The 22,470-nt window shown below is 41.9% G+C and overlaps 1 protein-coding gene across 1 annotated transcript in view; it reads right to left on the bottom strand.

Moving 5' to 3' along the window:
• Positions 1–22,470, bottom strand: part of LNX1 (ligand of numb-protein X 1) — a gene marked incomplete at its 5' end in the record, with an annotated part of 69,937 nt that overhangs the window by 17,669 nt on the left and 29,798 nt on the right. The window contains 5 exons of the mRNA XM_082050251.1: positions 4,371–4,742; positions 7,507–7,709; positions 11,034–11,189; positions 17,016–17,171; positions 18,754–18,995. Coding sequence (XP_081906377.1) covers positions 4,371–4,742; positions 7,507–7,709; positions 11,034–11,189; positions 17,016–17,171; positions 18,754–18,995 — 1,129 coding nt within the window. The remainder of the gene's footprint in view (positions 1–4,370; positions 4,743–7,506; positions 7,710–11,033; positions 11,190–17,015; positions 17,172–18,753; positions 18,996–22,470) is intronic.

The following is a 22,470-nucleotide window of genomic DNA, read 5'->3' as shown; positions in this document are numbered from 1 at the left end:
GGAGTAATGGAGTTCAGGATGTGAAACTAGCACAAACTCTCACACTAGGAACAGGAACTGCAAAAACAACCCAAAATAAGCTCAAATTGCTTCTGAGCCTTTTTTTTTTTTTTTCCACAGCACAGTTGCGAGACGTATGTGCCTGAGAGATGCTGCAAAACTTCCACTGATTTTGTTTGCTCATTATTTATAATGTGTTCTATGTGTGCCTGATATCAGTGTTACTAATTCTGTGTAGAGGTGAAATTTTTCTGTCTTATTGAATCAGCACTGTTTCCCTAGAAGCAGATGGCTTCATTCTTTCCTCAGTGAGACTCATAGAAATCTGTTCGGGACAGCAGTGGTGATGGGGCTTAGCTGGGTACATCATAGGTGTCTGATGTAAAGACAAAGAAATAATCTGAAGTGTAGAAAACCTCACAATGCTATAGAAGCATACTCAGAAGATGATAAAAAAAATAATCCTCAAATCTCCTTCTGTCCAGGCTAAAGACCCTGGTATGATGACAGGCAGGAGGGGTTTTCAAGGGCCAGTCTCCAGAGGTACTCGTGCCTGTTTGCTCACAGGTTATCACTGAGGAACTGCTCAGGATCTCATGTGGAGCCCCCACAAGCACGTCTGGGTATCTGGTCCCCCTAGGGCTGCAGTAGCGATGCTTGTTGGTACCACAGCCTTGGGGACATCAGACCTCCAGGCTGGCTTGCTGGTGCACTGATGTGCCCTGCTGGCCAGAGAGAAGATCAGGGATAGCTGGTATGGAACAATCAGCTGGAAAAAAAACCCAAATCCAGCTGCACTATTGAAATCAAATCTCCCACAGACAACTAACAGAAGCCAGAGGAGGCCCCTGGGATTTTTGTTTTTATCTTAGTTTTGTCTTTTCTGGAGCTGGATTCAATAGTATTAGTTGAGAGTTAAAAAATGCTTTTGAAAAATGTCACTATCATTAAAAAACTAAAACAAACCAAAACAAACAACCTACCTCTCCTAAACCTCCACTGTAAGCCTGAAATCTGCATGTTCAGGCTGTGCTATTTGCAAGGAAGGTGGTATCTCAGTAAAAAATGTGCACTGCTTTGCTGCTTTCCCAATACTTGGAGGGATGATAACTGAATGGAGGGATGGTAGCTGAAATCACCACAACTTCATATAATATAACATTTGGTACATACATACATATTTCAAAATATCTTCCTAGGTATTTTTACCATGTCTGTTATTATGCAATATTAGTTTCTGGATTCATCTGGTACCCAAAAGCAGAATGCTGTATCTCGGGACAAATGAAACCACCCTGGACACTAGTTTGCAACATGATTGACATGGAACTGAACAATGCAACACTAAACCTCCTAAGGGCATATGGCCCCACAAAAATCCAGTTTTCTCTAAAACAAACAGCTTCAACTTATGTAACTTCTGTTTAAAACTCCTCTGCTGCCACATGGTTAGTCTCAAAGTTAGTTATTTAGAGGAAGGTTGTAAATGTGATTAATTCTTGTAGAACCACTAACAAAAGTTCAACTAGAGTCTCTACTGCAATGTCACATTTGTCTCCAGGTCAGTTGAGTAATTTCTCAGAAGTCCAGAGTGTTTTAAAAAGTTATCCAAACAACAAGGCCAGCTTTTGTATTTAAGTACTTCCATATCAAAACACATTAGCATTTCTCCTAATCAGAATATTACTGACAACTTCATTCTGATCCCTCCCTCCCCACCTCTTATCCCACAAATTCTTCTCTGTTTTTTTACACTGAAGCAAGAATTAAAGAAATTAAGTTAGCTTTGAGACTGAATGCAAGCAATAGCTGAAACAATCTACTAGAATTAAAATTTGTTACTGCCAAAGCCAATCAGACAGGGAAGCAGAGACACAGTGGCAATTGCATCTTCTGCTCTGGGCAGAAGCTGCCCCATCCCTCGCAGGGATGATGGAGCAGGGAGATGGTTTGCCTGCAGTGGCCACAGGACCTGTCTTCTGCTGATGGCGGTTGTCGTGACAGAGAGGGGTCATGAGCCCATTGCAGATGCTCTGAACTGTGATGGGGGGAAGATGGAGAGAGGAAGGTGAACATCTGGTGGCAGTAAAGTCTGGCTCAACCCGTGCAGCTCGGCTTGATGGGCTCACATGAGCGCCCACTGATCTGTTACCTTGTTCCTTTTCTTGTCACTCCCATGGAAAACAGATGTGGAATGTCACGTTATTTAGCTTAAAAGTGCCACATCTGACACAAGGCCATCACTAAAGATGACACGACAAATGGGAAGCAGCAGACTCCCAAGTGTTATGATGTGTACACGTTCCTAATTAGCGCTTGAGCGTTTACTTCATTTCAGTTCTTGTGACTGAGCTTATAAACAGCCAGACACCTAATCCACTGATTAACAACTGGTTCACATATGCTGAAGAAGGCCTGAAGAATCAAATTTGTCTCAATTATTCATTATTTAGAAGTCAAAACCAATCAGATTCCGCAGAAATCTAACATTCTCCCAGCTGTGCTTGGCCTAACAAGCCACCGCCACCTTTTATGATATTAGTGAATCTTATTTCTGCTTTTAAAGAAACTGACGGTGTATTTGAAACTTCCACCACTGCTAATTTTAAGACCTCAATGTAGTGTGAGTTACACGCTGAGGTCCTGACAGGCAGGACACTGATGAGAAAGCAGAGTGAAACACCCCTTTGTGTAGGAAGAAAATGCAAAACACTTGTGGCTTCAGTATAATGTTTTTTCTCTGGCATGACATGGAAACAGGAAAAGCAAATGATAATTGATGAAAAAACATGACAAAAAAGACACAGGTTCTGGGAATTTTGCATGAGACAAATGTGATTCATAGAGCTCACATCAATGCAATGTAATCCTGGCTTTTTGGAAACCTGAGTCTCCCCTTTGATGGGCATGTTGTTTAAATTCCCAGGCACTGGTGTGCATTTCAAGCATTATTATAAATAACACCCACTCTTTGGAACCTAATAAGAGCTTTAGTTGTGTTTTTAAACACTTGTGTGTGAACTGTCTCATTAGTCATTTTTTCCATTTTATCTCCAGGCTGCATGTGTTTTTTGCTTATGAAGCACTGTTGCCTTGTTTTGTAGCCATAAAAACTGTTTTGAGAATACAGTTTGTTAGGTTTTTTTTTAAAAGGTTTTCATTCCAGGCTTTGTTCCCCTCAGAGAATTTAAACTGCTTCCACTGCCACTTTCTGCTCCCAGTTAGTGAGCTACACAAAGCGATCCAGAATTTCAACAACTGGCATTATGTGAGGAGGTGCCGTTTTCTTTACCTAGGCTATGAACTTCCCAATAGAAGTTGGCTACAGCGAACTGTGCACCTATGCTAAAGCAGGAATCCTTCCCATAAAAAAGCATTAATTTGAATGCTGCTGTCAATCTGACTCATATTACCCTGATTGTACCTGTCAGAAAGGGAAAGCAGCCAGCCTGCTTTGACATCTTGTTATCGAGACTCATGAAATTCTTCAATATGTGAACACTCTGCATGCCTCCAAATGAAATGTAAAATTGCACAAGTATAATGATTGCTATGAATATGAGACAAAAGCAAGATAAGATTCTTGGGTTTGCATTGTATGCTGAAGTTTTCCAAAAACGTAGGCTGTAAAGAGGGAAAACACATGAAAATGGTTGTGGAGGGGAAATTAGGCAGAAGTTGACTGATTTTGTAGCTGAGAAAGGCACGGGATTTTTTTTCTGACCGTTTTGTGGTAAGACTGTTTAGTTCATTGCAGAAGCACACCTTTAGTTCTGCATATGAGTCTAAATAGAGGTTTATAAAATCTACAGATACAGATCAATTTTCTCCAAAACATCTGGGTTTCCATATGCTGGATTTAGGTAAGAAATATCTACATGGTATGGAGTACCTTCGGTCAGAAAACACCCCCATGGGAAATCACCGAGTCTGGGAGGATGACATTCATTCTGACACATACTGTTGGTTGCCTCAGGCAGCTCCAGTTTGCTCTGGGTCTGCACCAGGGAGCACTGCACCCAGTGTTCCCATGGCACAGGTTGGCCTGACCTTTGGCAGAGGTCACCACACTTTGCTGATGCAGAGAGTATGCGGAGGTTTACATTGACCTGTATGTTACAAAGCCCCCTGAGTGAGCGGATTGCACAGGCATCACTGGGAGGTGGTCCATGCCCATATTCATGCTTGTACCCACAGTGAAACAAGGTTGCTTTTAGAGGTGTAAAGTCCCATCTGAGCTTGACACATCTCCTTCCCTCCCCAAACTACACACTCCTTAATTTTGGCCCCTGCTTTGCAGTGGATGGTAAAAATGCGCTTCTTGGCTTTTGCAAAGTCCAGAACCCAGGGTCAAAGTGGGGGCGACAAACCTGTATCAGCTGGGCTGCGCTCTCTGGACTGCTGTACCGATGGTCATGCCCATTGATGGCCAACACCCGGTCGTTCTCCTGAAGCTGTCCATCACGGGCAGCCACGCCGCCTTCCAGCAAATTGAAAATAAATACCCCTGGTTCATCAGCCTTGCGGACCAGCTTTATTCCCAAATGCTCGTCCGGACTGCTTTTGTTTAGCACAACATGGAAACTGTCATCCCTGTTGCAGAGAGAATCAAGGAAAAGTCCACTGTTTCGGCATCGGTACCTCTGCTCTCGGAGCACTGTCAGTCGAAGCACGTGGCAGGGTTGCTTCAGGATTGACAGGGCATAGTTGTGAGGCACATTTTTGATGTCCATGCCATTTACCTGGAAAAGAGGAGTGTAAATCAGCAGCAGAAAGACTGCTTGATCTGAATTGGCACTGGAGAGGGCAGATATGTTTACACAGATGTCTTCATACGAAGTGACGTGTGCTATTTCAAACTGTGTCACGCAGGAGGCCAAGTTTGTGGTTCAGAACAGCCTTCCCCCTGAGGAAAGGACACGCTGTACAGACACTTTCTGCCTCTTTTTTTTCTGCTTTCTCCCTGATACTCCCCAGACATACATGTTATTTTTTAGCTTTATTACAGCTCTTCCCCAGGCTCCAACATCCTTTCATATATCTTAGTTTTATTCTTCTAGCTTCTGATTTCAAATCACCTTGCCAGCCTTTACTTTCACTCCCACCACTTTTCTGCCATTTGTTGTCTTCATTAGCTCCCAGTTGTTTTAGGTACAGTAAAAATAAATGTTTCCCACTGATGAATCTCTAATTAAAATGAAGAAAAGAGCCTCAAGTAGAAGTTCGAATGTCCTGGATATTTACTAGCAACTATGCTGATATACCACACTAGACAACTGGCTTTTTTATGTTTCTCAGTGTTTTCTAGGTAAGATTTAGCTCAGATGGCAGTAAAACTGAAGAACTGCCACTTCTTTGATTTGGCTGGGGAAAAGAAGGAGAAAAAAAGAGCTTCCAGTCAATCCTGTCATGTCTACATGTGTAAGAGTGACTAGATATTGCACTTTATCACTGCTAAATGAAAACCAGTTGCAAGGTTGTAATTCTTTGCTCACTGGAAAACTTGAACGAGACAAGTTATTTCCATGTAGTTTTACATTTCACGGGTTGGACCACTTAAATATTAAGAAATATCTCCAAACCGCAACAGAAATATTTCCCAACATGGAGAAAAACATTTGACTGGTGTTTGATTTTGCATAATACCTGTGTAGGAATGACAGAGATGTTCCTGCTGTGGCCTCACAGGGAGACTGCATCCCTGGAGGCACAGCTCAAGTAATTTTGAGTTGCCAGCTTGGGTACCACGAATGGTGAGAGCTGTACCAGCATGATGCTGAAATAGTCATGAATCCTTGGTAAATGCCCAGGCAGTCAGGTATGGCCAAGAAGTGCTGAGCTGGGCCCGTCCATGCTGCAATCACATCTTCCCACTGCAGCTTGGATATTCCCTGCAGGCACAGTTTTGGCTCAGTGGTGCCATTAACTTTGCTGCTCTCTGCTGGCACCAGGATCAAAAGCTTCCCCAAAATGCATGACTGGGTGACAGTCATCCAACTGCCACCTGGAACCACAATCCAGAGGCACATTTAAACAGTATCGGAGCAAAATATCCCCACATCGTGATCCTGCAAAATCTCTTTGGCCAGCGGTCCATCAGATATGAAGCAGAAGGCATGTCACAAACTTGACATGCCTTAAGCATCCTCAGCTACAAGAAAGGTCAGCAAAAGCTTGGAAAGCATGATGGCTTACAGGTGTTCTGAACTTCAAAGGACAGTATCCTTTCTAATTACTCGCATGGAATATTTAGTAGAAATCAGTAAGGCTGGGAGAACTACTCACTAACACTACCAGCGAGGCATGCTAGAGAAGGCAGCAAGATGGACATGCAGAGGCCCACCTAGAAGATGACTCTGAGATACACAAGCCCAGACACATGGGCCATACATACCTGCCTTGCAGTCCGGCCAGCTCGTGTAGCCTTATCCCAGGCAATGCCACAATGGTCAGTCTGAGTACCAGCACCAATCTGTCCATGGCAGCACGGTTCACAATGAACAAAGCACTCTGCTCAAAAGTTTACCTGTAATTTGGAAAACCTACGGAGCTCTTTGCCATCCCTAACCATGCTGTCACCAATATTTGAATTAGCTGATTAAAGCTGCTTTGGGTGAGCACGTGGGTGAGCTCAGTTGTACCTTTGGCATGCAATGTAAATATACCTGTGCACTCCAACTATACACCATCAAAGTATTGAAGCAAGAAAAGGAACTAGCATTTTCTGTTACTGCACTTTCCTTCTAAGGACTGAAGTATTAACATAATTTAGCATCCTTGCAGATCTCCTAGTCACTGGGGTAGCTGAGAGTGCAGTTGCCATTCAGAAGCTATTGCTGAAGCCACTGCTCACAAGATACATGATCTTTAACCATCCATCCCAATTCTAGTTGATCTTTTATACATTTCTATAGAAACAGGAGCAGAAGCAGCAGCCAACAGTTAACACCTGAAGGCTGCGTAAATTTATTTTTAGCGATATCCCCTGTGGCTGCTGGTGGAGCAACATTCCCAAAATCAGAACAGGCAGCACCTCATATGCTGTATAGTGCTGAACACCTCACACATGGGACCTAGATGTAGAAAGAATTTAACCCTTATCAGACCCTTATCACCTGGTGTAAGAGGAATGTAAGGCAATGGAAACTTCACTAACTGAGATTTAAGCCCACAGTTCAGTAGAAACAACACAAAAAGTTTTGGCACCGCTGGGTCAGAAATTCCCACAGTATATTGTGTAACATTGCATTTTGGATCTACCATGTTTGTAGATGGTAGAAATCAGAGAGTCTTGGTAGAGAACAGGAAAAATAAACAAATCTGTAAGCCTCAATACCCATTGAAATGAATGAAATCATTGCAGCATGCAGAGGAACTGAACATCTTTCTTCATGCATTATTCTGCCCACACAAACAAGCAACATTTCAAATCTCATCTTGTGACTGACTTACGCCATCTTATTCTTTGTTAGGATACTTTTATCTTGTACCTTGACATTACTGTACCTTCAGTATTATGTCTCCAGGCAGCAATCTTCCATCTCTGGCAATTAGCCCATCTCGATAAATATGCTGTATAATAATGTGGACCAAAGGAGTCTCACTGCCTCCCACAATCCTAATTGCCAGGTTTTCATGGGCATTTGTACGGCTGATCTTAATGCAGGTAATTTCCCCATCTGGAATCAGGTGATACAACCTGGGAAAACCTGGAAATGCACATTGTAAGGTATTTATTTGGCATCACAGCTTTGCTTTCTTAACACATGCACCACACAACTGCAAGTTTCTGCCAGTCAACCAAACTAGGTTTTAGGCATGGATATGACTTACATTAAGTGGGGAGGAAAGGATATATATGTTTGCTGAGTGGACTCGAAGGGATCTTTTTTTAATTAATGCATTCAAACATCCTTTTTTTTTTTTTTTTTTTTTTTTTTGCCCCACCCACAAAACACAGCTCTAAGCCATTGATTTAATCCAGACAGATGAAACGTACTGAAGAAAACAAACAAACACAACAGTTACACATGCTAATATTTTTAGGGAACAAAATACATTTTTAGTCACCAGAGACCCCTCTAAGCCAGGCCATGGTTCCTTGCTGGCCCTAGAGAAGATGTGCATGGACACTCCACAAACCTCCATCCCCACTGTGGTGGGCTGCACACCGTCTCACTTGTAGCATCCCAAGCTGCCCTGTTTTCCTCTATTTTTCGTGCCATAGCTGAGGACTGAGTGCTTGGCTTGTGACATCCAAGGAAGCATTCTTTTACCCTCAGCTGGCAGAAAGGCAAGATTTCTCAGGCAACCCAAAACAAACAGCAGTTTCCCTTCCAGACCCCCCTCTTTTCATCCCGGCTTGAACTCTAGGAATTAGGAATAACTGGTCCTTACTGTGACGTGTCTGTATTAAACCCACAGGACACTCCAGGTGCCTGGAGGGAAAGATCTCTGCTGGGCCGGGCAGCCTGGATGTGAGGAAAAGGAACTAATTGTGGGCAGGGGTCCTTTCTGTATTTATAATGCACTGGAGAAGAGTATCCTCTTCCAAACCCTACTTTTCAGCTGGCATGTTTGCTTTCACAGCATATCCCTAATACTTGCTTTCCTTCTAGGTCAATTCAAAATTTTAATCCACATTCAACAGTGAGCAAAATTGAAGCAAAAGCACCAGTGAGTTTTCTAGCACAGGTATATCAGACTTCAAATATTTTGAATTCCCTACATGTAAATAAACCTTTTGAGTTTTTTTTTTTTGTGTGTGTGCGTGGGTCCAACCCAGCACTTACATGAAAATCCTGTAAGTCAATAAATTAAGTGCTAATATTTTTTCAATAACCTATTTTAGAAATGAAAGTACAGTCATTGTTACTGCATAGCGGTAAAGTGTTAAATGAAAATTAACAGAGCAGTATGTGAAGCAGAATAAATATTTTCTACTACAGAATTAGCAGGTAACAAACTAGCAAGGTACCGAAACCTCTTGGGAGAGACAAAGGGGAAAGAAAGAACAGAGAAAAAGTATAAGAAACAGCATGGTGCAACCCTTTATCACTTCTTTGATCATGTGCTCACTAGAGAAGGAAGCCATCTTCCTCCACATCTGTGAAAAGCACCTACCAGTATCATAGACTTTGACTTTGTGGTTTTACACAGAGTCAACAGGCAATAAAAATCTATCTAGACAACTATACAGCCTTCATCAACCTAATATCCAAGTACTCATCTAGTTTACACTCTTGTGATAGCAGTTACTGCACTAATACAGATTTACTTCGGTTTTGCACACAACTTCAACATCTCAGGAATGGAATGTGCTTTATTTTCCCCATACTCCTCTATTTTCTGAACTGTTTGCCCATTTTGTAATTTGTTCCCTTTTCTCTAGCCTGAAGGATGGATTCGCTCCATCTAAATCCAGACCTTTAACCCAAATGCATAATTTGATTATCTGCTTGCTCTGGCTTCCCTTACAGTGCACGGGCACCCAAAGGCAGTGATACCAGCTTCACCACCCACTAATTCACTTCTAGAGGTGCTAAAGCCTCTCCACTGCTATGTAAGAAGAAAGGCAATCAATGCTGGCATCTCAGTGGGGTGGTTAAAGTCAGATGAGACAATTACTCCTCAAAAATCACGAAAGGCCTGATCCTATACATCAGAATAAGCATGCACATTTAATACTCTCTGTGGGGCTATTGGTGTGTATGTGTATATATATATATATATATGTATATAAGTAAAAATCCAAATGATAATCTGAACCCTCCCCCAGACCCTGTCTGCACAGAAATAGCATAAATATATATGTCTGTATATTTTGGAGGTTAACCAAGCAATTCTGCAGCAGAACTGCTTCCATTTCCCTTTGAGTTCACCTCATGTCCTAACTGTGTTTTTTTATTCAAACCCTCATTCACCTTTATTTCTCATACCTCAATCTGAAAAATTTTTTGAAGGAATTACCCAGTTTCATTTCTTGACCATGGAGAACTGTGGACTGAACAAGCTACTGACACTCCCTCGTCATTTCAGCCTGTAATTATCCAAGAGCAAGATCAGAGAAATGTGGCAGTGAACAGGTCTCTATACTTACATAATGCTTGTATAAATATTTATATAGGATATAAACATGCATAAATTTCCTTGCATCTTGAACAATGGTTTAATTGGTTTAGTAAATATTGCAGTGGCACTTGGCTGATTTTCAATATAACTTTATGAAGAATCTTTCAGAGGAATTTTTAATGTCTAACATCATTCTCAATTGTGCAGTCTACAACAAAACAAATCTTCCCAAGACATTTGTCTTGCCAGTCTGCAAGTCACTAGGTTTCTCTTTCCATAGTTAGCAGGATGTACTGTCTCACCTCCTGTCTTCATTTGATCTGTGTTCTTTATTGAATATAATTAATAAATTGCACAATTTTCCTCAGAAGGGTCAAGCAACCAAAATAATTCCATGATCCCCTAATTCACTATATTCACTGAAGACTTGCCTCTTATTTTCATCCCAGACATACGTGTCGGTGTTTGTGTTACCAACAACCTAGACTGTCATAAGTGAAAGGCCAATGCCTATTTTAATAAACACAGAGTAACTTTGACAAGCTAAATGTATAAAAAACATTTTTTTTTAAATTAAGAAAATTCACTATAGCTTTTTAACCAAACAGTCCGCATGCACTGTGTGCTGTTTGGTCAAAACCTACCATGACTGTTTCAAGATGATGCCATGTCTGGAAAGCAATGCCTTCAACTTGAATTTTTCTAGTGTGTATACCATACCCAAAATAGGTGGACCCTGCTCCAGCACGTGGTTGCATACAGTGAATGGGGCCTCAGCAAACCCAGTGTAAGGGCTCTAACTAAGTTGAGGGCTTGTACTGTTCACACACACACAGCCTGTTCTGAGGCTGGAGCGTCAGCTTGCACAGACCCCATTTTCCAGCCCTTACGCTCCTAATTAGAATTCTCTGTTCCCTTTAACCAGGTTTTCCAGATCAGGAAAACCCAGGAGTATTGCATACCTTTCTTTATCATTTTATATTTCCAGTTCTTATATATCGAAGTGCTGCTGAATCTAGAAAGGAGAAAACTTTCTGTCTTGTTTTTGGTGATTCTTGCAGGTTTTCCCACAGAGTGCTGTGTTTTTGTCACCGAGGGTTGTATGGAGCATTCTGAATCTGTCAATATAATGAAATGTCATCTGTATTCAGAAAGGTAGTAAGTGCTTTTCCCTCAAGCAATATTTTCCTTATATTAGTGTGCAATTTTATTGATATTTTCACACATTCCACTACGGTAACAAATAACAAAGGAGAGACCAGCTTTACACAGTAAACTCCACTTGTCTGGTATGATGTAGAACACTGAGCACTCACTAGTATAGTAGCTATGAGACTGTAACACAAATTTTTCAGTATGCTTAATATTTTATCCCCACAGTTTATAGTACTTAATGGCAAGTGTTTTCTCAGTGCTCAGGTTTCAGCTGACTTCTGTGTGCACTGTGCTCTTTCTGGCAGTACTGCCATCAGGATAATTCTGCCTTCACTGCCACAATCCAGTGTGACAAAGCACTACCTACTGTTTGCCCTGACTCTGGAGTCCAGATCAATCAAAGGTCACTGTAAACAAAACTTGTGTCTCAGGTTGCAAGTCCTTGTTTAGATCAGAAGTTCTGACTGATGTGAGGTGCCAGCCCACCTCCACAGATAACACTATCTGCAGGGACACACACTCATGCTTCCCAGCACCTCATCACTAGAACGTAAATGAAGCTTTTGTAAACTATTCTTGGAAAATTCTTGTGTCTGTGAATGTCATGTGCACTTGCACTAGCACGGAACTTTGTTCTACATATCTTCCTTTCCAACTGATTTTCATTTACCATTTCATTCTCTCAGTGGTTTGCCATCATTTTGATTTAATGCCTTCCATTAATTCTCCAGGGATGCTGGTCTGATGCAGAGGACAGATAGAAGACAATGCCAGTTCTAATACCTCTTCTTGCTTTTGGACATTCCTCTCACGAAAGGAGTTCCAAAAGAACTAAATTCAAAATGTTGTAGAGTTGAAAGTGTCCCAAAAGACTTGTAGCTGTCTCATCTGAAACAGGCAAATTTTATTGGTCTGCAGTGGAAGAAATGCTACAGAAATGATCTCTTCTGAAAATTGCCTGGCTTATCATCCTGGAGCAGAGTACTTTCAACCAGCCCTGTAAGATTTTCCACAACTGTTTTGGGAAATTGGAACTGCAGCTGAATCAAAACTGGGGCAAACAGGAACAATATGGGATTTTTGTGGGGTGCAGCCTCCCTGAGTTGAAGGTTGGGCTGCTGCTATCTTGTCCTGTGGCTGAATAAGCCACTTTCTTTTCTACATATAGAGAGTGTTAATGCCATGAAATGGTTGATACCTAGAGCCATCTGTGTTTCACTTACCTTCTTTTTCTTCGTCTACCTTTCCCAAACACTGAAGTACATATCATACATATCATACATATCTATCTATCTATCTATCTATCTATCTATCTATCTATCTATCTATCTATCTATCTATCTATTTTATAGGTATATAAAACACAACAAGACTCAGACTGAACAGTAGGAGTGAGATACAGCCATACAACAGGAGAGTCTCTTCTGTGGTGCTGCTAGTGCCTGCCAGGGCTTCCTTGGTCTTAACTGTTGCAAAGCAAAAACAATGCAGCCACCATGATACTCAGAGGAACGAGTTTCACTTTGAACAACGTTTGACATCCTCAAGCAATCATAAATTCAATTAATTTTATAATTACTTGACTGCAAAATGGAACTGATGAACATTTTTGAAAACCAGCAGCATGGCTCCCTTTTCCTGGAAATCTGTACAGAGGTTTTTGCAGTTGCATTCCCAAAATCTTTCCACCTAAAGCATTAGCTGTTTTATGACTGATCTGTAGATCAGTTTGAGCAAAGAGTATATAGATACAGTATTTCCTCAAAGTGAATTTAAAGAGTGTGATGCCAAACAAATAAGCATAGCAAAGCTGAAGCAGCCTTTGCTTGGGGATATTTTATCATTTAAGTAGATTGTCAAGGTCATTTACACTAGTAGATAAAGTCAGAAGATATTACATCTTAAATGCATCAGTGCCAGAAAGATGTTCCTGTCAGCTTCCTTCACTTCTCAGAATGAAACCATCTCTTTTAAACTTCACTAATTTCTTTTTCAGACCTGGAAAGTTATTTGTAGCTGTAAGTGCTATTAATAAGATTACTATTCAGGCAGGTATCACAAGCTTGGGTGCTGCACTACAGACAAATATTTCTTTGCATGTGTTATTTACAAATGAATAAATTATTACAAAAGAAAATCTTAATGCCTCCTTCCTCTAAATATTTTCTCACCAGTGTTTGCACTTTTCATTCACTTCTAATATTTTCTTTGGTTTGGAAAATGAACAGTTCTTTGTCAAAATGTCACCAAAACATTTAAACAGAGGAACAAAGAAAGCCTGAATAATTTCAGTACAAAACGGGCACATTGTCTAAACAAATCAAACCACAGGTTGCAAATGGGAATCATGAAGTTATCTTCAGAGTGCAAGACTATTACCAGCTCCAGGTATAAGATGGCATTAGGCTGTAACTGTTCTTCTGCTATAATTATAACAGAAATATATTTGCCAGTAGGCATCGTATTTTTCAGTGTCCCTGGGTAGCAAAGGAGTTTTCCAAAACGAGTACTGCATCCAGCTACAAGTTAAGCAGAATCATGGTTATTTGAATGTTTTTCTCCCACATTAGGAATGATTATTTTGCCTTGTACCCTTACATCTGAGCATTGGCCTCACAGACATATCAGCTTCAGATTAAAGGCACCTACACACTCTGCAGTGGGCAAATAGTAAATTTGACATCAGTGTTGCTCATGTTGAGGATCAATACATAGGTATGCACTATGATTTTCATTCTTGGAGCTCCTTTGACCAAAATACATGCAAAAAATAAATATCAGCAACATCTGAACTAAGATGAGGAAATTCTTGAAAACTGGGGACAGAAGGACTGTAATATGTTGAGTTTTGACAGATGATCTGACAGCTCCTTTACCACAAAAAGGTTATCAGCCAGAAGAGGTTATTTCACACTATGCCTGACACAGTCTCAGCTTTATTCTGCTCATGCGCTGACTACACCTGGTGAGGAAAGGAGCCATCAGAGAGATCACGAGATGCTGTCCAGACTCCTGGAGCAATGAGGCATGGCTGAGATGTGCTCTCAGGTGACGCCAGGCACGAAGCTGTGAAACCTGGGACAAGGCAGCAGCAGGAATCAGTGCTCTCACACTGGGTGTGGGGGGACAGGAACCACTACCCACAGGAGCACTTCCATTCCCGGAGAGCAGAGTAGCAATGGGGACACAGGCATGTGGGGCTGCTTTTTTCCAATGGGTTTGGACTTGACCATTAGTGAGCACAGGGCAGAGCATACTGCTGCTATCCCTAAAGACTGACCAACAACTCTAACCAGGAGTCAAACTACAGACTGCTCAGAACAGCTGAGGATTTTAAAAAATAAATAAAAAAAGAAAACATACAGAATGATAGAAGAAAACAAGCCTCCAGCTGGCAGGATGAGAACTGCTACAGAAAGAAATGTATTCATTTGCTCCTCCAGTAAGAAGAAACAGAGAGAGCCTTTGAGATGCCATTACATAAAACACCTGTTGCAGAGGACTGAGTAGCGATCCTTGTTAATGTGTATTTGTATTCCTGTAAGTTACTTGCAGTTTTTAAAGACTAAATGGCTGAACTGTGTAATTAAAATGCATTCTTTGCATATGTAATTAATACAGTAATTTAGGTACCCAGCTTCTGTGATCTCATGCATAAGAGTAACTGCTCATTAAGTAATTACATGCCTACCTTGTTTTTCCAGTGCAGCAGAATATATTTGGAAGCTTACAGGTAGGCTTGCTGCAGAAGAATGAAACCAGAAGCAGAGCCAAGGACAGAACGGCAATCTTGACACTCTGAATGGGACCCTGAAGGGGCAATCATTTCTGGGCCCCATTATCTGTCCCTTAAAAAGGAGGCAACAGTGCCTTTCATTCTGCTGGAAATCTAAAGTCCAGTTTCATTTTCATATCTCCCTTTTATTACCATGTGGACTGCGCTGAGTTACTGAATAGGTACTGTTTGCATCCAGATCATACTCACACACTCTGGATATGAAACTGCATTTTTGGTGGAAAAAACAGTAAAGTAAGCTATAAACCCAGGTAGAAAGTGGCCATAAAAATGTCTATGCCCCATCCTGAAGAGGTGTCTTTTGAAAAGTATGAACTTGAAGCGTGCAGAATTTCACTCCAGATGAAGAAGGGCAAGCTTTTGCTTACAATGGATTGAACAATTGCTAGGGAATGAGAAACATATCTGTCTGCTCAAAGAGGGATTTAGACAAATTACTTGCAAAATTTTACTCAGGAGGAGAAAAAAAAAATCGAAACACTAAAGTTATTAGTATATAAAGTATATAAAAGGTGAGTGCCATGAGGATGGAGCCAGGCTCTTCTCGGTGGCAAACAATGATGGGACAAGGGGTAATGGGATCAAGCTGGAACACAAGAGGTTCCACTTAAATTTGAGAAGAAACTTCTTCTCAGTGAGGGTAACAGAGCACTGGAACAGGCTGCCCAGGGGGGTTGTGGAGTCTCCTTCCCTGGAGACATTCAAAACCCACCTGGACATGTTCCTGTGTAACCTCATCTAGGCGTTCCTGCTCTGGCAGGGGGATTGGACTAGATGATCTTCTGAGGTCCCTTCCAATCCCAAACATACTGTGATACTGTAATGATGTTTCCAGGCCAAGTAGTAGATTCACATTATTTTTATGGAAAAGATTCACAATTTTGAATTATCAGGTTTTGACTACGTCAGCAAGTATGTGGACCAGGAGAGTAAGTACCAATAACACAGTAATGTAGTAAAACTCTCCTGAAGGAATAAGCAAATATTGAGAAGAAATATTGAACACTCTTCTCCCGTTCATCACTTCAAGAATAATGGTGCCTAAACGCAGCATTTGGCAGCCTTTTGTCCTCATTGTGTGTGGGTTTCAATGATAATGTGAAATACAGAGAAAAGAGAAGTTGGATATTTGGTCTTTGTAAAGCTCCTAGCCTGGACATTTGATCTGGGAAGAGAAGTGAGATGTTGAGGCATCAAGCAAAGGAATAATGAGCTCAGTGGAGACCTTGATTAAGATGATGATTCCAAATCTATCATCACTTCCTCTTGATGCACGAATGCTGATGTTGGCTTCATAATTATAGTCCAAAGCAATTAGTAACATTTGCTTATTGCTTTGAGAATGCCAAATGTTAAGTGTTCGCGCCTGCCAGACCCCTCATCTTTGACGTACATCAGACAAACTTACCTCTCCCCCTTGTTTAAGAGCACAGCATTCTTACCTCATCACCTGTCTGGCCGAGGTAATACAAGTCTGTCACCAAGGATCGCACAGCAATGCAGGAATAACTACAGTACTTTGCACTTCCATACCATCCTCTCACTGGGAATTTCCAGTGCTTCATAAATATTAGCCAAAACTGATTGATTTCCTATAATGTGTGATCACTGTGATCCATTTGCTTTAGGGGGACACATGCATGCTGATAAAGCCTCTTCAACAAAATGATACAGCAAATCAACAACAGCTCCAGTAATAGATCCCAGACGCCCAGATCCCACAACCCATGTGCTAGATACTGTGCTGGCTGTAGCATGCAGGCTGTTACCAGAACAGCCCTACATGAGGTTCCACACACCCCAGCAATATTCTTGCCTGCCAGTCACTAACAATTTTTAAAAGAAAATAAGAAAATATTGTGTTTTCTGTTTTTTTTTTAATCACGCACAGCCCACCACATGAAAGGCATGTCAGTCATGGACATCAAATTCCCACACGGATAAGGTCCCCTACCCCATTCTAAGTGATAACACGTGAGAAGCAAAACATTACCTTCCCCTCCAACAGCAGAGTTTCGAACAGTCTCCCTTTCCTGGCCAGCCTGGCTGGAAACCGCACTTCCACTTGTTGTCCTTCGAAGAACACTGAAGGCCTTGTTTATTTTTTTAAAAGATCTGCTTCTTAGAGTGGACCGTTCAAAGTGTCGAGCTGCAACAGTAGGAAAAAACAAATCAATACAGCTCAGCTGTTCTGCACTAGAACCATGTCATTTCTGCAGCTGTCGGCATACAAAGGGCATACCAGCAACAGCAAGGCTGCCTGCACTTCACCTTTGCATCTGACTCCAGCTGACACTCCAAGGCTGCACCCACCTGAATCTGGGTATGATTATCCTCTCTCTGTCCCACACTCTGGAACTGCCATCTCCCCTTGCCTGTTTCACCAGCCATGCACATAAATCTCCTGTGAGCATGGTGGCCTGGGTGAGAATAATCCTCAGCTGAGGCAGAATAAGCTCTGCCATTCTCAAGCTATATAAATTTGACCAAAAAAACCCTCTGGAACCTGTTGTTAAAAGCTCTTATTGGAAAAAACTGGCACCACTGCCTCGAAACCCTGCGATGTTTCCAAAGCTGCCAACAGTTTCATGTCAAGAATTCAAAGATTATCAGGTGGGAGAGACCAACTATATCACATCATCTAACTTGGGTAAGGTAATAAATTAAAAAAAAAAAAAAATCACAGTAGTTTCAAAACATGTCACTCTCTTTTCCATCCTTCTGAAGATGTCTTTGTGGCTGTTACTGCTGTCTCTTCAAGCTCTGCATGCTAGTCAAACATAGTAATCTAATAATACAGCATTCCCTCAAACCAGACTGTGACCTCTAAGCTCAATGAAATCAGTGGGATTTAATTTCATTCTGGTGTTCTCTTCTTACCCTCCTCCTTTCCTCACCTCTCTAGCCCCATGCACACAAGAGGATAGCACTGCTCATTTTTTAGTCTTTCTTCAGCCCTTCATTCATCTTCACAACAGGCAGCTGGTGCAACACAAGGTAGGATATTCACTTTGGTTTCAGTGTCCTCAAATGCAAGCTCTGAACTCACTGTTAACACCTCCGAGTCTTCTTTGGGCCAGGCCACGTTTTTCAAATATGACACTCATCTCATCAGAGCTGGGTGCAGTGTCACAGGGTGAAGGATCAAGGCAAGGTTTCCTGGTGCAACTTGTCCTTGACTCTGGTTATTTCAGCAGGACCAGCTCCTCTGAGTGACACCTCCATGGCAGGTCGGCAAACATCCCCCAAGATCCCAGGCACTTCTTAAGGTTTGTTTTCCTGCAAATTCTTGGCAACTACCAAACACAGTTACCAACAGGCTTTTGGGTAAGTGCTCATGGCATGATCTATGTGGATTACTTGTGCCACTGTGTTTTGGTGAAGCTATTACACAGCTGCACCACCTCTCTGGCATGTCACATATGCCATTTTCTCTTGAAAATGAGCTGATCTGCCTAATGGTATTTCTTAAAACCTGCAATTTGCATGTGTGCAGCTGGTCCTTCTACAGCTTGATGATGCCCCTGGCCAAGAAAATGTGGTTTTCACCTCAAATCTATTGGGTCACTGAGTGTGCAATTTGACAAGCTATGTAAAAATAAAGCTTTCACTCTCTCTCTCTTTTTTTTTTTTTTTAAATTTTTTTTTAAGCCTCTAACAACATATGTTTCGCAGAAAATGAATGCTGAAGGAGGCCACCAATCTCTGAAGCCACCACTTTCACTTCTTACTTCTGTTTTGGTTGCTGCGATGCAGTTCTCCAGGGCTGCTGCCTGACTGGCTGTCCTCCGAGGTGGGGCTGAAGGCCGGGTTCACCAGCCCCGGCTCGTCTGTCATTAAGGCGATGGCCGCAGCTGCTGAGAGCTCGGGGCCCAGGGAGGTCACTGCGAGGCTGGAGCCATGGTCTGGAGAGCAGTCTTGGGAACGTCTCTTCCGTTCCTTAGTAAGGCCGTAGTGGGATGCTCCTTTACATCTAAGGAGAAGGGAGCGAAACAAAACAAACTGCAACAATCGTGGTGGCTGATGAGATACAGACACTTAACAAGAGGACAAAAATGCCAATCCCATCATGTTACAGAGACTCATAAAGAAGGAAAACTGTCCTCCAAATTAGCTGAATTAGCACCTTACATGGAGAGACTACTGCTGGTCAAGAAAATATAGAGATCCACAGCCTTCCCTGTAGTCTTGTGTATAAATAGTTACTGTGGGTGCAAGAGGACAGGATAGCAGGTGGCTAATTAAACCAGAGGCTATGGCCTATAATTTTCCCTGTGCCTCTGGTCAATGAAAGAGAGCAGGATGAGACCTAATAACTTCTCCAGGTCTGCTGGTGAAATAAAAGGCACCTTACCCAGCCCTGTGCCCTGACAAATCTTCCCAGTCACCAGAGTGGTCACACCAGGAGCACAGTGCTGTGGTCCTCCATGCAGGAGGCAGGATCTGCCCTTTGGGTAGAGGCCAATGCAATCCATGAAGGCAGGGCTGCCAGAAAGGGCTGAATGCCTGACGATTGTGGGAATTGAGTCCCCATGCTGTGCCTGTACAGACTATTTACTACGTAAACTGCACCTGATCAATTATTTTCAAATCCAGCCATGGAGGTGAAATTTCCAGTTTGGTTGAGACATTAAAACAGAGAGGTTGTCACCGTGGTAGATGAAAACGTGCAAGAGGTGGTGGAGTGTCCCACTGGCCCCACCAGAGCCAAGGAGGGAGCACAGACCTCAGAACAATGTCTTTGGGCCAACCTGGGACTTCCACCAGTTTGGGGACCTCAGGGATGGTTCTAAAGTAATTCCAGAGGAACATCCAGATCCTAAATCCTGACTCAACCTCTTCAGGAACAAAATCCTCCATTTCTGTGGAAACATGTATATTCCCAGAAGAGCTGAAGATACAGCATTGCAAGAGGCAAATTACAAGCCTGCTTTGGAACAACTTACTTGTGGTCCCAACCTTCTGCTCCAGATTCATACTAGACAGCAGAGGCAGGACTATGCATGGCATTCCTTTCTTAAGACTTGTTAAAGAAAGTCACTTGAATGAAATTGGAGGTCACTGTACTCTTCATGAGTCACTGTTTAACTGAAGCTACGTAATAACTGAAGAGGCAGAGTGGTCCAAGGACACAACACTTATGACATTTCTCCAGCACCACTTCTGTCCAGTGCGCACCCATTAGAACCTCATTCACCACATTAAAAAATAAAATCTGCTTTTTAATCATAATCTAATGAGCTTGGCCTACTTTCAGTTACTATTATCTCTTTCTTCATAGCGAAGGGTAACTGATGACTTTCATGAAAGTGCCCTGTAGGATGAACTCACAGAAATGGCTGCAGAAACCCTGAAGGAGAGAAAGCTCTTTGTAATATATGGCATACACAAAAGGCAATGCATAATACATACAGTACACAATGCTAGTGGGTTAAGTGTCAGAAAAAGAACTACTACACTGAACAGAGTGTAGCCTTGGAAGAGATATGATTTATGGGACAGAAAGATGAGATGAGGATGAGTCACAGAGCTCTCTGTATCAGCTTTGGAGTAGTGGTCTAATTTCTCTTATAGTATTGGCTTTTTATGAGACAATTGAACTAAAACCTTTTTTTTTAGCACTAAATTATGATTTACCATTGTTTACCATCATTTACCTCATACTGCTTCTGACAACTTCCATCTTAAAGAGGAAAAGAAAAAGCCCAACTCAAACCATATCATACTAATGCAGCTGTGTAAGGGCTTTGTATATGCTTTAAGGTTTGGATGGGAATGGCTGTGACAGAAGTTATTTCTAAAACCTTTCACAAGCAAAAGGAGGTGTCTCAAAATAAAATGTTCTTATGGAAGAGAAGGATGGTCAACTATTTCAAAAGGCCAACAAAAAGCTGTTTGGACATCTATGCCAAGACTAGACTGCAACAACAATAATGTAAAATAGAAAGGAAGAGCTCTCCTGCCTCCGCTACAGCAGGCATTTTCCTATTCCTTCCCGCACAAAGAGGCTTGACTTCTTATCTCTCCCAGCACCCCACACCCTGGCATAATGCTCTCCTTTATATTTCATTTATATTTCAGAATGTGATAGGAGATACTCCTACTATACAATTTATTTTATTTTCCTCTTTTTCACTATGCCAGTAAAGTTTCAGTGGTTGATATTAGGGCACCAGCCTCGTGAATGTGTCCTCAAAAGAAGACAATTTTTATTTTTAGTGTATTTCATGAAGTGTATTTCATCAACACGAAGATCAGAAGAAGCTCTGCCCAAAGATGCCCAGCTATGTGGATTCAGCTGCTGCCTGGTGCTCATCTGCACTTCACTACTAAAGCCTTCGCTTTGCCTTCGCTTTGTGTGGAAATCCTCACTCGCTGCTGCTGGCTGCACTGCAGACACCCCGTTAACAACATCAGTCCAACAGCAGTGAACAGAAGACAGTCACTTTGAACGCAGAGAGGGCTGATCCAGTTTCAGATGTGGCTTATTGGAGAAGACAAGCTGTCATGATACAAAGCACAAGGCATATCTTTCTAACTCTGCCAGAAATAGTTAAAAGAGAACCAAAGCTCTCAACGTATGAGCACTGAAGCTATTTCTTAAATAATTGTGGCAGGCATAAATGAACACAAATCAAGCCCTCTTTCTTCAGATTAACACACTGTCCTTGAAGAAGGAAAAAAAAAAGTCCCAAGCTCTCAAACTTGTAATAAAATCTACAACAGCATCCCTTCACTTTCATTGTTTTCCTTGTGCTGACACTGCTGTGATAACAGAAAACAGAAGAGACGACTGTCTAAGTGGAATCATATTTATAGTGTCTCAGCTACGTTTTTCCATATGGTTGCTTTTGGCTCCCAGAAAAGAGAGATCCATAAAAAGCTACATACCAGTACTAATTACCTCTCTCGTTGTGATTATTAATCAGTTGCCTGATTTACAGCTGGAAGAGTGAGATACCTGATTAGCGTAGGCCAGTCAGAAAGTGAACACAATGCTGTCTGGTGGCCAAGGTGAACTACAGATTTATGTTCCTTCTCAGTCCCATTGGACAATCAGTACATCCGTGCAGCCATAAGATACCGAAACAATTTGAAGGCCAAAACCAAGAGAGATAAACAGACATGAATAATGTGTGTTGTACAACTCATGCTATTAAAATAGTGTCATTAGGTGAATATGGGAAATTCAGAAAATGGTTTCTTCTGTTTGCACACCTCTTTTATGAAGCAGAAATGTGCTGTTCTAAATACTGTCTCTATAAGCTAGCCGCCAGGCAGTGAGCAGGCAGTGGTGGCTGATGGAACTTCACCTGGGGCTGCAATTCTGGCTGGCACCAGCACCGGTGGCCACAGAGCAAGCCTTGCCCCACACCCTGCTCCACACACGAGGAAGGCTCTGCAGCCCAGTACTCAGGAGCTGCACATCCCAAGTGCTGAAGTCCAGA

Source organism: Streptopelia decaocto, assembly GCF_964273445.1.
Source record: "Streptopelia decaocto genome assembly, chromosome: 4".
Lineage (NCBI taxonomy): Eukaryota > Metazoa > Chordata > Aves > Columbiformes > Columbidae > Streptopelia > Streptopelia decaocto.
Note: the sequence above shows the minus strand (reverse complement) of the source record. Positions and strands in the feature narration are given on the sequence as shown.